The 16,340-nt window shown below is 36.0% G+C and overlaps 1 protein-coding gene across 3 annotated transcripts in view; it reads left to right on the top strand.

The window, feature by feature from the left end:
- HERC2 (HECT and RLD domain containing E3 ubiquitin protein ligase 2) overlaps positions 1 to 16,340 on the top strand; it is a 113,443-nt gene that overhangs the window by 70,248 nt on the left and 26,855 nt on the right. For 2 of the 3 annotated variants that reach the window (XM_055701450.1, XM_055701449.1), the window contains exons 54-72: positions 264 to 369; positions 547 to 638; positions 1,215 to 1,390; positions 1,859 to 1,970; positions 2,970 to 3,051; positions 3,154 to 3,297; positions 3,874 to 3,964; positions 5,208 to 5,385; positions 5,840 to 5,921; positions 6,004 to 6,175; positions 7,892 to 8,036; positions 8,757 to 8,982; positions 9,837 to 10,008; positions 10,586 to 10,772; positions 11,551 to 11,691; positions 12,108 to 12,299; positions 14,006 to 14,159; positions 14,870 to 14,977; positions 16,083 to 16,214. In XM_055701450.1, coding sequence (XP_055557425.1) covers positions 264 to 369; positions 547 to 638; positions 1,215 to 1,390; positions 1,859 to 1,970; positions 2,970 to 3,051; positions 3,154 to 3,297; positions 3,874 to 3,964; positions 5,208 to 5,385; positions 5,840 to 5,921; positions 6,004 to 6,175; positions 7,892 to 8,036; positions 8,757 to 8,982; positions 9,837 to 10,008; positions 10,586 to 10,772; positions 11,551 to 11,691; positions 12,108 to 12,299; positions 14,006 to 14,159; positions 14,870 to 14,977; positions 16,083 to 16,214 — 2,692 coding nt within the window. The remainder of the gene's footprint in view (positions 1 to 263; positions 370 to 546; positions 639 to 1,214; positions 1,391 to 1,858; positions 1,971 to 2,969; positions 3,052 to 3,153; positions 3,298 to 3,873; positions 3,965 to 5,207; positions 5,386 to 5,839; positions 5,922 to 6,003; positions 6,176 to 7,891; positions 8,037 to 8,756; positions 8,983 to 9,836; positions 10,009 to 10,585; positions 10,773 to 11,550; positions 11,692 to 12,107; positions 12,300 to 14,005; positions 14,160 to 14,869; positions 14,978 to 16,082; positions 16,215 to 16,340) is intronic. The other variant, XM_055701451.1, reaches the window with a different exon arrangement.

Raw genomic sequence — 16,340 nt, 5'->3', positions numbered from 1 at the left:
GTGCTTTCTCAGTCTTCTCAGTGGTGTTGCTCTTGGGTGAAATAAATCATTTGCTGCAACTGTTTTTCTTGTATTTGGAGGCTGGACAGGTGAGAAGTTCACAAAGTTGTTTTCTTTTGGCCAGTTCCCATGCATTACAGCTATTGAGTACCATTCAGAAATGTTTTCCATGCTCTCTTCAAAAACAGCACACATTTATTCTTGTTAACCATACAGTGATCCTAACAGTATTATCTGAAAATGAAACTGTGTCTTTTCCCTAGCACTGGATTCGCTTGGAGATTTTTCCAGATGTTCTCGTTCACAGACTAAAGATGATAGTGGACCCTGCAGACAGCAGTTACATGCCCTCTTTAGTTGTAGTTTCAGGTATGTGTATGTTCTCTGGGAAGTCTTAATTTTTTATTTTATTTTTTTTGTACACACCACAGTAGGTATTTGTCTGGTTTCAATTAACGTAGTCATCAATTTTAACATGCATCATGCCTGTTTATGAAACAAATACCATATCTTAAAATGTTTTTCTTTCCATGTTTTGTTTTCTAGGGGGGAATTCCTTAAATAACCTTATAGAGCTAAAGACAATCAATATAAATCCTACAGACACCACAGTGCCTCTTCTCAGTGATTGTACAGAAGTAAGTGAAATCTGTGTGAGAATTACTCTGGTATGCAACAGAAAAATAGTTTTCTGCAAGAGATGAATGAGAAGCATGTTGTGGTGATTATAACATGGTATTTCACTTTTCCTCTAAATTAGCACTGTTTCTAGCAGTTCAGTAAAGTTGATTATCCTTGTAAGTTTTACCATAATCACGGTGTAACTCTGTAATAGCCTTAGTAGTAAATATACTTTAGGGTTTTTTATGTAAATCAATATACCTATGAACCAAGAAGACATCTCAATAAACTTAAATTTCAGGATAATTTTGGTGGGTGATAAAGCTTATTTTGGATACTTGTTCTGATATTTTTTAGTAACAGCAAGGAGGAATGCATGATGAATTTTTAGAAGATGGTAAGTGAAATCATTCTCAGATTAATGAGGCTATATGTTTTTGAAGTATGAATTACGTAGGGCTGAAAAGCCAAACATTTAAAGTTACAGATTCATTTTGTTAAGGTGACAAAGTCAAGCAAAAGTTCTAGTTTTTTTCCTGTTCTATAAAGTTATATAGGACAGAAAATATGGCAATTTTTTTTTTTTGTCTTAGTACCACAGGTATATTGAGATTGCAATCAAGCAGTGCAGGAGCTCTGGAATTGATTGCAAAATACATGGCCTCAGCATACTGGGGCGTATACGTGCAGAGGATGAAGATTTGGCTGCAGTCCCTTTCCTTGCTTCTGATAATGAGGAAGAGGATGATGATAAAGCTAACACTGGGAGGTAGGTCACTGCAGCGGCAAGGGGGAAATGAAGAACCCTGGTGTCTATATATTCTTCTAATTCAGGAGATTGTTGTAAGAATTACTACTTAATTAGGTAGTGAAGAGAAATCGGTATCTTTGTTAGAATTGTAAGTAGGTAATTTGTTGATAAGTAACTTGTTTAAGATTATCACACTGGTAAGTCAGTAGCATTTTGTGCAACTCCGGTTTCTGCGGTATGCTTGGAGTTGAAAACCTAGCTGAAAACTTGATGTATTTGTGTGGTATGGGGATGTATATATTTATCATTGCTCAGCAAAACATTCTGGGATTTTTTTTTTCCTGGTTTTTAGTTGTTACAGCCACCAATTAACTGTAGTGGTGTAGTTTGAGTACTGTAGAATCAGTAAATCCAGTAAAAAGGTGTTTGTGCTATAGCATGCAGGTTGCTAAACTGACCTTGCTTTTTTTCTCTCAATATGTTCAGCCTTGTTAGAAAGAAGGCAGCTGGGCTCGAATCAGCAGCTACAATAAGAACCAAAGTTTTTGTTTGGGGGCTGAATGACAAAGACCAGTTGGGAGGGCTTAAAGGTTCCAAGGTATGTTTCTTGCTTTCATACTTCAGTACAAAACAGAAACAGCTAAAAATAAAAAGTAGAAATCTCACACAACTCAAAATTCAAATTTAATCTGAATATTACAGTTTTATTATCAAAAGCTAAGAAGAGTAGGTTTAATGGCTTGTTACTGTTAAGACATGTAGAAGACATCTGCTGGATAGAAAATTGGAGAAAATTTGCATTTTGGTTGTTACTCTGAGATCCAGTTTAATTTTTAGCAGCCACTTAATTTGTTTAGATGGTGAACTAATTGTTCTAAAAATATGTAGCACTCTATACATATTCTGTTCCTTTTGAGTTTGTGTGTATAAAATGAAGATACTGGTGAACTTTTTTATGTATTCTGTGTTCACGGAGCTGGTGCAGTCATCAGAAAAAAAAAAAGTTGAATTCTGATCTTTTGATTTGTGTATTTGCTTACAATTCAGTGTAATTTGAGAGGAATTTCAGCCCTGTATGAAGCCATTTGTACATAATTTTTAATATAATGCAAGATGGGAGATATGTGGTGATTGTTTAATCAATTTAAGTTACCATTAATCTGAAAAGTATGTTAAGAGAGCATTTCTTTAATCTATGTGGTAAATACAATAGTACACATTTTATCAGTAGAGTGCCTTTCAAGAAACAAAAAGTTACTCTTTTCTTCAGTTTTTTTAAAAAAACTACTGAAAGGGAAGTCCCTGTTTATGTCACATTTCATTTTTTCTTAGATTTTGTATTTATCATGGTTTCAGTATTAAATGCTGTTTCTTAGTTTCTGTCTTTTGTCTGGTGTATATATATAAACTGGTATGTGTGAAGTGTCTGAATAATATTGGGAGTTTCATGTATTTAAAAACAAAATTCATGTGGTTTAAAAACAAAAAGAAAAGTACATATTAGAGTGACTGGTTTATCACTTAGGAATAGCTCTTCTTTTTAAAGTGTAAAACTTTAAAGTGTGTTGTCATGGTTTTTATTTCCTGTCTGCTCTAGATAAAAGTCCCTTCCTTTTCTGAAACCCTGTCGGCCTTGAATGTTGTACAAGTAGCTGGAGGATCCAAAAGCCTTTTTGCAGGTAATATAAGTTTAAAATAAATACAATTATTTAAGAGCAGAAATAGACTTCCAACTGTGAAACATTAATGGCATTTCAAACTTTTTTCTTCCTTCATTTTAGTGACTGTAGAGGGTAAAGTATATGCCTGTGGAGAAGCCACAAATGGAAGGCTGGGTTTAGGAATATCTAGTGGAACTGTGCCTATTCCCCGCCAGATTACAGCTCTCAGTAACTATGTGGTGAAGAAGGTGGCTGTTCACTCAGGTATCAGTTATTGCTGTTCTTTATATATATAAATATAACACATTAAGCCTGAAAATACTTGCTTTGCAATTTTTCTGGATGCTATGACAACTCAGCATATCTGATATTTTAAAAATAAATACAGGTTATTAAATTCTGTCTGTTGGATACAATGTCAGATTAATAGGTCTGTTATTAAAATCTATGAATGTAGACCATACGTGGTTTCTTACTTGCTGGAAGTTAAATTTGCTAGCTTTTGAATAGTTTTTCAGTCTGATCCAAAGTGTTTCCATTATTTAATATTGCGAAATGGTAGCTTTTCTTTTTTTTTTTCCCTTGCAGCACTGAAAACAGCAAATTGCACGTTCATTCTTTTTGTTTTAATGTGCCAGGAAGCCTAGTCTCACAAAAGTTTTGTGGTTTAAGTCAAATCACATAAAAACTCTGAAGAAAATAAGTAATGTATATTGGGTTGAAAGGCTTATAGAGTTACATTGTAGAAGTACAGCAGTGCCAAATATTTCTCTGAGATTTCTGCAAGACCTGCTGCCTGCTTGAAAGCTTGAAAATTTAAACTTCTGTTTACACTTTTAGGTGGCCGGCATGCTATGGCATTAACTGTTGATGGAAAGGTATTTTCGTGGGGTGAGGGAGATGATGGAAAACTTGGTCACTTCAGTCGAATGTAAGGATACCAAATGTGTCTGTATTTCAGTAAGAGAACATTTGTGTTGCATGTTCTAACACAGCTGACCACCACTATTGACTGGCAGGATTTTTAATAGAACTGGGGGCAGAAGAATTGTGTTTGTGAAGGGATTTTTTTCAGCAGTGCACATCAACTTAAGGTGCAGCACTTGTAGTAATCTTCAGTCATTTAAAAAGGAGCTATTCAATTAATGCAATAATTGGAAACATACTCTGTGGATGAAGTCTTTCATAATAAATTTCACATAAATTTCTTACCCCTTTCAGTAATATATAGTTTAGTCTTCCACAGAACAGCTTTGAGGAAAATTTGGATTTTTTATTGTATGCACACAGAGCAATGTTTTGAAAGGAGGGGTGGGCAGGGAAGGGGGAGATAAATATACCCCATGGGGAAATGTTTGTTTGCTATTCTGATATATTTTGAACACCTTCTCAGAATACATAAAAATATTACAGCGGCCAACTCAGATGGTTAATATGTGACAACAAATGAGTGTTCGTAGGGGTATGTGTGTCAATATCAATGAAAATGGAAGAGCAGTATTGTTGTTTATTGTTCAACTGCCTTATGTCTTCTGTAATTTTATTGGAAGTAAGACTTGGAACCAACTCTTGGGCATGTCATGAGAGCAAATTTTCTAGAGGCCATGCATAATTTTACAAAAATAGTGGCTCTGATACACAGTGTTAGAAAACCTTGAGTTGAAACTCTTCCCTGAATTTAAAGAATATTGTAACCATATGAAAAGTTTCTGGTACTCTCATAGAAGCCTAACAGTAAATCCCAGTTCTAATTTCTCTCTCACGAAGAGTGAAGTTAGGATGGGAGTGTCATCTCTTAATCTTGCTATCTGACTCTGTGTCCACAGATAACAAATGGCTTAACTTTGGGCAGTGACAGGATATCAGTTTTCACTTTGTATTACACACTCTTTGATTGATTCATCACTTTGGTATTTTGGCTTTGTCACCTAAGTTTTGTAGCATATACATAAAATATTTCATTAAATAAACTTTGAAGTACATTAAAATAGTGTAAACTTTAGATTTAATGGTGCTACCTGAAGAGTACATCTTGGAGTCATGATGTTGCATATTACTTTATCTTTAGGTTAATGTTAGTTATTGCACAAAATGTTTTTGGATTATGAAAGTTGGAGTATGTTGTATGACTTTTTCATAACGAATGCAATGATTTCTTTACTCATTTTCTGTAGGAACTGTGATAAACCCAGACTGATAGAAGCGTTGAAAACCAAACGCATCCGTGATATCGCTTGTGGCAGTTCTCACAGTGCTGCCATTACCTCAAGTGGTGAACTGTATACATGGGGTCTTGGAGAATATGGAAGGCTAGGACATGGAGATAATACCACACAGCTGAAGCCTAAGATGGTAAAATGTTTCTTGTCTCTGATGAAATGTGAATGTGTTTGTTTAATAAATGATAACAATAAAAGGTGAAGTACAGTGAAAACCCATGAAAGCAGTACGAAGGCATCATTTTGGAGTGATCTAAATTAGGTTTTGGTATACATACCTCTAATAATGGGCAAGCTATTTCAGGAAGGCCAGAAAGATCCACTCTTTTTCTTGGGAAGTGATATGAAATGGCTGGTGCTGTTTAGAACATTCATGTCCTGCATCTACTTTGATACATAGGTGAAAGCTGCTACTGTTGTTGAGTGATGTTGGACCATAAGTGAGCAAGACTTGATAACCCTTTGCTAAATGGCATGCTTAGGCTGGGCACAGTGAACAAGATCAGTCATAAGATCTTGAAAAATCGCTGTAAAGTTTCAAAGAAATTATGTTTTAAAATGTCTTGCTTAGTTTTTCTATTTTGCAGGTTAAAGTGCTCCTTGGCCACAGAGTCATTCAGGTTGCTTGTGGAAGCAGAGATGCTCAGACTCTTGCTTTGACAGATGAAGGTAGGAATATCTTGTTCCAGAACTGTTATAGCACATGGCAATGCTGTGATCATTGTTTGACCTGCAGTTTTGTGTTTGTTAGGTTTGGTGTTTTCTTGGGGCGATGGTGATTTTGGAAAACTGGGCCGAGGAGGAAGTGAAGGATGCAACATTCCTCAGAACATTGAAAGACTGAACGGCCAAGGTGTTTGTCAGATTGAATGTGGTGCACAGTTCTCATTGGCACTGACCAAGTCAGGAGTGGTATGGACATGGTATGTTAACGTTTGCCAGAAAGTATTAACAAAGCAATTATTGTGAAGTATATCGTGCATTTATTGCTATTTGACTGTCTTAACTCCACCTGTGCCTTATCTGTGTGCTTTGTCTTTAAAATTGGCAGCTCTTTGAGATAAGCTGTGATCTGTTCAATTACACTTAACACTTTCTTATAGTATGCTGAGTTGTATATTGTACTCTGTTAGGATGCCTGGGTCTTAATGAGTGGAGGAAGGGGAAGAGCATTCCCTCTCTTGGGAGCAATGGAGCCTGTAAAGGACTGTAAAAAACCCTGTAATTCAAGACTTTGGAGTGGAGTGGGAAAAACAGAACCTGGGAATTATTGTTTGCCATATGTAGCCTACAGCTAAAGCAGAGACTGAGAGGGTAAGGCTGTAGTAGAGTAAGGAAGTAAGCTAAAGTTCAGAGGAGATGGGATGAACTTCCTTGGGAACACAGGGTCTCTACAGAGCTCGTTGCTGCTCAGAAGGCCACTGAGTTGTCAGTAATGATCCCTTGAAGCAAGAACTGGTATGAAGTGATCACAAAGTTATTTAGAAACCCTTCTTACTTGTCTTCTGTGTGTTCAAAACAACACAGAAACAAGACAACAAAAACTTGGTTTTTTGAGTTTATAAATAATTCTGTAAAATTTGAGAGCTTACTGTATGGCAGGTCAAAATCACAGCTCTAACCAGATCAAGGTCTTACCCCATCCTTGTGTAATAAGACTGACCTGTTCGACGTATATCAGAACTAAGAAGACTTAAAATAGTAATTTTTGTCATTGTTTTTGAGCAGTTGATGAATGATATGAAGAGAAATCCACAAAGCTTCTCTTTCAATAAGTAACTTCTTTTGAAAGGGAGAAAAACTTTTAGCAGAGGTGTCATTTCTGAGTGGCCACTGGAAACTGTATTTTTCCCTGTCGCTTTCCCCCTCTTAAATTTTTTTTTTTTGAGTGACAAAAGGAGTAAGAGGAAAGGGAATTGGCAGTCTTTAAGAACGTTTTGCAAAATTTTTGTTCGTTCATTCCTTCCTTCCCCCAGCTTGTCTTAACAGTGTTATGTGTAGTCATAAAACCTACAGCTACTTCATGATGCTACAGGTCTACAAGGAGTTTTTTTGCCTCTGTTTCAGCTGTGCATGCCTGCACTTAAGGGTGGCTGAGTTGCTTTGAGACTTCTTGAATTTGTGCTGGTTTGAGGGAGAAGTCACAATGTATGTGTTACAACTTTTTGTAGGCATCATACTAGTCTCCAGTGTAACATAACCTTTTTTGAGAAAAATTGGTGGTGGTGAAGAGCAGAACTGATTGAATGGCTACTAAAAACACAGTAGAAGAAATGTCAAGTTTTTTTTTCTCTGTACATCACTTTTGCCTGTGGTGTCTTTTTAGTGCAGTTTGTGTAACAGCTTTAGAGAATTTAAATTATGGAGGCTTTAGAACCTATATTGAGGCTTGCAACAGTGTGGAAAAAACTCAATTCTGAAAACATGTTAGTTCCTGGGTTTGTTTTTTTTTCATGAGAGTAGATTTAGAGAGTCTGTTATTGTTAGATTTATCCTCTGTAATATAAATCTGTCCCAAGTCTATGAAAACACATTGATTTTGTAAGTATTATAAGTATTTTGGTTTGGGAAGCTGCGTTGACAGAGGAATGTGTAAACAGTGGAATTGTTTTGAATTTTACACTTACTATCTGTTGCAGGGGTAAGGGTGACTACTTTAGGCTAGGCCATGGCACAGATGTGCATGTTCGAAAGCCACAAGTTGTGGAAGGACTGAGAGGTAAAAAGATTGTGCATGTGGCTGTAGGCGCACTCCATTGTCTAGCAGTTACTGACACTGGACAGGTACGTTGTGCATCGTCCTTCTTTTCCCTTTTTTCCTTCATCCAGAAAGGGTTAAACCTAAATTGTTGAGGAGGAAGAGTGTAATAGCGTCAGTGCTGATTAAATGGAATAAAAGTTTCTAATGATATTTATTTCCTTTTTAAAGTCTTGAGTAAAATATAACCATGATTGTAATTTAAAATATATTAGCTTTTGTATTACTGTTGGAGTTTAAATGTTTTTGTTGTTGTAGTAGCTTTTGTAATGTTTTCCTAGCTTATGTGTTATCTCATGATCAGTTCCCTGCTTCCCACTGTCGAAATACAGAAGCAGTCACAGTATTCTGGACAGGTTTTTCTGCAGTGATCCAGCATTATCATCATAGTATTTATTCAGATCCCCAATGTAATTACTATGCAACTAATTCTTCTAACTTACTGTTCACTGTGAACATTGAATAATTTATGAATCAACTGATGATTTATGAATTGGTGATGATTTATGAATCATCTGATAAAATGCTGCTATAATTTTTTCTTTTTTTTTTAAATTTTTTTTCAAGTGTATGATAATACCTGCATTATTTAATGGAGGGGGGGGGGAAGTCATGGCAATAGGTTCTCTACAGTGTCAGATTTTAATAATACAAATCACTAAGATTCCTTTGTAGGAATTTTTAAGAAAAATATTAAATGCGGCAACCAATGAAGCAAAGTAATATGTGGAAATGTTTACTGGCAGGTTTATGCTTGGGGTGACAATGACCATGGGCAGCAAGGCAATGGAACTACTACAGTCAATAGAAAGCCCACTCTTGTCCAGGGCTTGGAAGGCCAGAAAATCACTCGGGTTGCTTGTGGGTCTTCCCACAGTGTAGCATGGACAACAGTGGATGTAGCTACACCATCTGTTCATGAACCAGTCCTTTTCCAGACAGCGAGGGACCCTTTGGGTGCTTCTTATCTTGGTTGGTATTTATTGCCTTATGTTGGTTGGTTGTGGGTGTTGTTTTTTTTTATGCCATTGGAGAGTTCGCTCTGTGTGTGGTTTAATAGGTGATAGAGTGCAAAAACAGAACTGTCTTTTAGAAAAACGCCACAAAACAACAAAAAAATATACACTCCTCCAAAAAAAAATCAACAAAATCTCTTCCTGAAAGTGAAAGTTGTAAAGGTCTTGTTCAGAAGTAGCATTAATTTGACCTTCTGTTGTTCTTCAGGAAATTAAAATGCAATATGCTTTTATCAAATGTCCCAGAGCTTTATGGAGGTAATGGTAGATGGATGCTGCTGTAATATTGGTAGTCTTAAATGTTATCTCTTTCTCTAATTCTTGATGTTATGTTACCTTTTGTTTCTCAGGTAAGCGACTTAAGAATTAAGGAGGCAAAACAGCCCCAAACATTTTGCTAATTGTGAACAAGGCAATGCATTTAAAAAAGAGCAAGGATTATATATATATAGGATTTGATTGATATTTTTAAGGGTATCTAATAAATATTCTTGCTATTTGAGAAATTTCTGTGTAAGTAAAACTTGTTTTAGATGCTGATCACCAAAATATTTATACTGTATTACCTTAATCTTCATGAGTAAATAAGAAGGTAGTACACTGTTTCATGAAAGCCCTTATTGCAAAGCCTTAGTATTGACTTCAATGTTGTAACTGTAGGCACTGCATTTTAAGAATCTACTGTAGAATTAGTTTTACAATCATCTTTCTGACTTAACTGGAACTGATTTATCTATTTTGTTGTTATGTATTATACCATTAAAAAAAGGTATGCTGTCTTTTTTTTTTTTTTTTTTCCCCTCACTCCAGGTGTTCCTTCAGATGCAGATTCTTCTGCTGCCAGTAACAAAATTAGTGGGGCAAACAGTTCCAAGCCGAATCGCCCTTCCCTTGCTAAGATTCTCCTGTCACTTGATGGGAATGTTGCCAAACAGCAGGCATTATCTCACATACTGATGGCTTTACAAATCATGTATGCCAGGTAGGCATGCAAACATTTCTGTCCTTTGCAGACCAAAAGATGATATAATTTACCATCTGTTAGGGTCTCTCTGAGTCAGTATAAATTGTTTAACAAATCTGGACTCCTCAGGATAGGTCCAAACTTCATTTAAACTTTCTTTTCATGTTGATGTTAGCTTTATGCTGTTGTGTTCTCTTTACAGAAGCTCCCCAGTGCCTGGGGGGAAAAAAATGTTTATTTAGCAATGCTCAAGTAAATCATGTAAAAGGAGTGTAAGTAAATCATGATAGACGATATGGAGGGAAGCAGTGGGGCCAAGGTTGAAACAACAGTGAAACATTAAGGTGCCCTCCATGTTGTTGGTAGGGAACAAAGTATTTGTGCTAAAACTTATGAAGAGGAACTTAGGTAAAATAGTGGCCTTAAAACACAGTATTTAAGCATCGGGCCCAAAGGAGAATGGAGTTAACTAGTCTCTAAATTCCTGACCTTGGAAACCTTTCCTTATTTTATTAAGACAAGCTAATGCCACTTCTTCTGAGTTCAACAAGAGAGTATAATTAGTTTTATATTTATCTGCCCTAAATGATTTCAGGGATGCAGTTGTTGGAGCATTGATGCCTGCAAGTATGATTGCACCAGTAGAATGTCCCTCGTCATCACCAGCCCCCCCCTCAGATGCTACTGCTACAGGAAGCCCTGCAAATGGAGATGAATGCACGCTTGGAGGAGATATAGAAGAGAGGCTGAGCCCAAACCCATGGCAGGACAGGAGAGGAGAGGTAAAGTGTCAGATTAATTTCTCCATCAGTGTTTAACAGTAAAGCCGAAAAATATTGTCTTGTTTAGTTTGATAGTAACAGAGCTTAAACAGTTCTTTCATGCTTTAATTTCAGGAGTGGGTAGTCTGCATGTGTCAGATTTGGAAAAACTAAAATTTCGGTGTGGAATCAGTTTTGAACTCTCAGAACGCACTGTCATTTAAATGCAATTGTGATGATTTCTAGTAGTATTTTAGAGTTAGCATGAACATATTAACCATTTGATCAGATATTAAATTCATTTCACAGGCGCAATCTTTAAAAACAAAAAAAAGTCAAGACTAAACTTATATTTAACCATTATTTAATGAAATTTAATTGTAAACTTGTATCAACTAATGTAGACAGGAGGGCCTGAATAGAATTCTGCTCTGATTCCCAACTGCTCACAGAAGCAGGAAAAAAGGCTTGCTATGAAGAGATCGTTTCCTTTAACAAATGGTTAATTTGACATGTATTATTAGGGCTTGTCTTCTACGTTGTAGACTTTTCTGCAGGCACTCATGTTTTATTGTATGCTTTTCTAGCAGCTGGTATTGAGGAGGGTGTTGGCTGATTTGCTGAGCTAGGAACATAAAATAGAAGCTAAAAATACAGGGAGCCTATCTTGGTTCTGAATTTATGGCTGGTTTTAAATTGTTGCTATCTTTCAACGTAAGCCCTTCTAATAAATAGTTAGACTCTTACAAGGTTTTACAGTATTTTGTTGCAGCTTTTGTTAATGGTTTGTTTTGGCTAGGTTGTTTCCTCAGAAGATGCTGTGACACCATCTGCTGTAACTCCCTCAGCTGCTGCTGCATCTTCTCGTCCTTTCATTCCAGTCACAGATGATCCTGGAGCTGCCAGTATCATTGCAGAAACCATGACAAAAACCAAAGAAGTAATGTTATTAATACCTTCCTTAAAACTTAACTCCTTACCATGCTTTTATCAAGCAGTTTTTTTTTTTTTTGTGCTTTTAAAGTTATGCCATAAATTAGTGCGTTTTTTAAAATCATTTCGAAGACAGTGCTGTTGTGTGGGTGTTCTTGTTTTGTTTTGTATTTTTTAGGATGGTGTTCTGTGGAGTTTTTTTGGGTTTTGTGTATGTGTCTTGATGCTAAAGTAGGTTAGTTTTAGGAATGCTTTTTCATTTGAGGAATGGGTTTAACAATAATTTGGGGCCATATAATCCCAGGTTTATAAAGTGTGTTTTAAACTACCTTTGAACTTCTTCAGACAAGTTAACTTGTTCAGATTCAGTGAAATATTTCTTTCATCTTCACTGTCTAAATATTTCTGCAATTTGTTTCGTAGGATGTAGAAAGTCAAAGTAAAGTATCTGGCCCAGAACCGCAGTACTTGGATGAGTTTACTAGTCTCTTAGTACCAGATGACACGCGAGTCATGGTTGACCTGCTAAAGCTTGCTGTGTCCAACAGAGCAGGTGACAAGGGAAGAGATGTTCTTTCAGCTGTGCTGTCTGGTATGGGCACAGCTTACCCACAGGTCAGGTTTTGTTTCTTTTGCATTTGAACTATGTACTTTTTAGTAATAGCTTACTAGAGTATTTTCTTGTATTTGAAGTGCAGTTCAGCGTACTGAGAAACTTAATAAACACGAAGATTTGACTTGAACTTGAATGCATGTGAAGCTTAATGATTTTACTGGAAATACTACATGAATATATGCATGTGCTGCAAATGTCAGTGACAGACTATTTCCTCGTCTGTCATGCTGCAATTAGACATTAAAATAGAAGCTTAATGAAATGTATTTATGTGTTGGACAAGTGGCTGTGGCTATTGGAATGAAGCTGAATTAACCAAGCCTATTTCCTGGATCTGTGGAATGTTAGTTTAAAAACTTACATACTGGTTTTGGTTTGCATCTGAGTTTATTTCTCAAACTGATGCAGTCTTCATTGCTAGCTAAAAATGCTGTTCATATACTGTTAACAATATCATAATTCTTCTTAATTTTTAAGATTTAAGTTTGATGCATTGAAGTTTCTACCTATTTCCAAGGTATCCACAGGCGTGAGTTTTTTGGGGACAACAAACAAACAGAACTAATAAATACTGTTAATATTGGATACCAGCAGCTATATGAAAGAATGTTACAAATCATAAATTATAGAATATCTCCTTGTACTAATGAACTGAAAGTTGTTTAATGTTTGTTGTAGCTTTACCCATTAAACAATTTTTTCTAATGAGTAACAGTGCACTTCTTTAAGATGCTCATAAGATGTAGTTAATTTACGGCTTTGCATTGCTCAAGACTGGTTTGAAACATCAGAAGTGATTATGCAAAGCTGATTTTTGTGTTCTTTTATTAAACTTGGCTTCACTAACCAAAATGATGAATAGTGACTTCGCTAAGGAGTGCACATTGAATCCGAGAATTTTTATTTATTTATTAATGGTATAAATGACAAGACTGCTTCAGTTTTAAACATTGAAATCTTATGCTATCTCTGTCCTGAGTAAACTAGGACTGTAGGAGTGCCTAACTGATGCTATTCATGCAGAGGCACTTGAGTGGTATTTTCAAACTGCTACTTTCCCTGCACCCTGGTTTTCATTGATCGGCTATCTTATACCCATGTTCTTGGTTTAAGATGTAGTTATATTCCCTTCCCACCCCAGTTAAATGCATGCTATATATGTATGAATACATTAATTCTGGTTTTTTTGCTTGTAGCGTTAATAGTGTAAAGCTGAACAATGTTGTGGGTGTTTTTTGTGGTTTGGGTTTTTCTCTTGTTGTTGTTGGGTGTTGGTTGGTTGTTTTTCTTTGACCTTGAGAGTCAAATTTTATTTGAAAGTGCTCTTTAAAAGTGAGTACTACTGAGATTTTCTCTAAAGAGTGTTTTGCAGTATTACGTAGTGGTTGAATATTTACACCTTTCATTAATTTCTTGGCCTACGCTTTACAGTTTAGATTTCAGTTTGGTATTTTTATGTAAGGGTAAGCAATTATTTGTGTTGTCATTTACTTATTGGAAACGTAGGTTTGGCTTTTAGTTTTACGAGTTCATCTGGCTTTAACAACACCAAAAAGAACGTTTTTTGAATGAGTCTGATTTATTAATCAGAATTCAGAAAACAAGTGATTTATTTATTTTAAATATGGGAAGAATAGTAGTTGGCTTAGATTTCTTGGACTAATCAATCTTACTTTTCATAAAGTGTATGTTTTTCTTTTCTTAGGTTGCTGATATGTTGTTGGAGCTTTGTGTTACTGAACTAGAAGATGTAGCAACTGATTCACAAAGTGGTCGCCTCTCTTCGCAACCAGTTGTGGTAGAAAGCAGCCATCCATATACTGATGATACATCTTCTAGTGGCACAGTTAAAATACCAGGTATAGATTTCTTAGAGTTACATTAATGAAATACAGCTGTTTTCAAGCTTGCATGCAGAAAAGTTTTCCTTAGCTTGCAAAAATGCGTATTGAACTTTTAAAGCCATGTTATGTATCATGTCACTATAATAAAGTCTTTCTTAAAACACTTACATACTGCATGAATGCTTCAGTCCTGTGAAATACGCATTTTTGGGTTCACGGGCTGTGACTGCAGCTGTATATGATTGCTGTATTCTGTTCAGTTACGTACCTGAGAAGGACTGAGTCTTTTTCAGGGACAGTAATTGAACATCTGTCTTATAGTCTTGAGCATTAGGGAAATACTTTCCTGTTTTAACACTGTCTTTTCACTTAGTGCTTCCTTCAGTATGTTACCTAGTATTTATCAAAAGGTACAGGCAACAAAGAGCTATTTGCCTTAACTGTAAACAGACCTTTTTTTGTCTGTTGCAACTTTAGTTTGTAATGTTCTGATTATAGTCTTCTGTCTGCTAGTCCCTACTCAGGTGAGCTTGCTATGATGTAAGCCTTTCAAGAAGAAGAAATTATGGACAAATAATGTCTTTAAACCAAAGGAAGTTATTTTTATTAATGAGTGCTGTGGCTTCCAAACAGCTGTTTGATTTCATGTGGATTTCTGAAGTACTGCACTTGCTTGTGGTAGTGATTGCTCTGTAGAAATGTGTAAACTCTTTGTTGCTGTTTAGGTGCTGAGGGACTGAGGGTAGAATTTGATCGCCAGTGTTCTACAGAGCGGCGTCATGATCCACTCACCATAATGGATGGTGTCAACAGAATTGTTTCCGTCCGATCAGGTTATGAGAGCTAGTGCTTTTCAAAAATGTCTTGTGTGATTTACTGTTAAATGCTGATTGAAATGTACCACTGTCTGTGACTGACTTTCTGTGAGGGATATCAGGAAAAACTATGTAAATTGTTACTCTGTTTTAAACTAAAAAACATGCAGGGTCTAGACACAGACATGTAAGAGTGATCTTGCATCTTTGAATATAGAGAAGCTCTCAAAAGAGCATCTTGTCATGCTCTTCCTAAGAGCAGTTAGAGAGCAAAAAAATCAGTTTAGCACCCCTGCCAACATATGTGAATTTTTGTGTAATCAAAGTATATTTTAACAAAGTGGAACACAACTGGAAAAGGGTACTGCTTTTGTTAGCTTTTTTCTTTTTCAAGTCGTACTTAGAGAAATTTGAGCTTTCATGCAGTCAAGACAAATGCTCTTCTGCTGTCGAATGCCCAAAATAATAGCTAGGTGCTCTTTTCCTATTCTCTGTGCTGGCCTAATTATGCGATGCTACATCAAATCTTCACATCTTTTATCTTGCTTCTGATTTAATTTTTAAGTACTATTAATTTTCAGTAGTAATCTCATAAAATTTTACATTGAACTTACTCATATGTTACATCAGTGCAAGGGTCTCAGTAGTTGCTGCCTGTGCTTAGTGTTTCTGAGCAGTCGTGAAGTGAGCTTTTACTATTGACCAAATTACTTTTTTTTTTTTTTTTTCCTCTCCTTCTTTTCCCAGACTGTTTCAGATGCACGTGTGTTCCATTATTGAGATATTTCCTGGCTGGAAAAAGCTGCAAAGCATAATTTAATGAATATGCTGTTATATATTTTTCTAATATGAAAAAATAATTTGAAAATAAGACTGGATTTTATTGAGCTCTTAAAATTGTCTTTTGAATGTATGTTAGCAGTGCTAATTGAACTGTTTCAAGAAGCAAGTTTTGTTGCTATAACTTCTGTATGTACTTGTGCTTTACATAGCTTTTCTTTCTTGAATGCATTTATGTGATGTTTATAATATATAACCATGGAAGGAAGTTGCTGTTGGTGAATGGCTTGCATATCAGCTCAGACAGTGCAGATGAATATGTTCATATTACTTATCGTAACAGGTCGTGAGTGGTCAGATTGGTCTAGTGAATTGCGAATTCCAGGGGATGAACTAAAGTGGAAGTTCATCAGTGATGGTTCTGTGAATGGATGGGGATGGCGATTCACTGTTTACCCTATCATGCCAGCTGCAGGTAAGGTATATAAGATATTTACAGAAGGGCAAGAGAGTAGATTTACTTGTCTGTTCTTCGCAGTTGCATTTAATGCATGGTATTTACATGCTGAAGTTCAAGAGTTCATTTGCATTCACACTAAGA

This window comes from Falco cherrug, chromosome 2 (assembly GCF_023634085.1).
Source record: "Falco cherrug isolate bFalChe1 chromosome 2, bFalChe1.pri, whole genome shotgun sequence".
Lineage (NCBI taxonomy): Eukaryota > Metazoa > Chordata > Aves > Falconiformes > Falconidae > Falco > Falco cherrug.
This window is presented reverse-complemented; position numbering and strand designations above follow the sequence as displayed.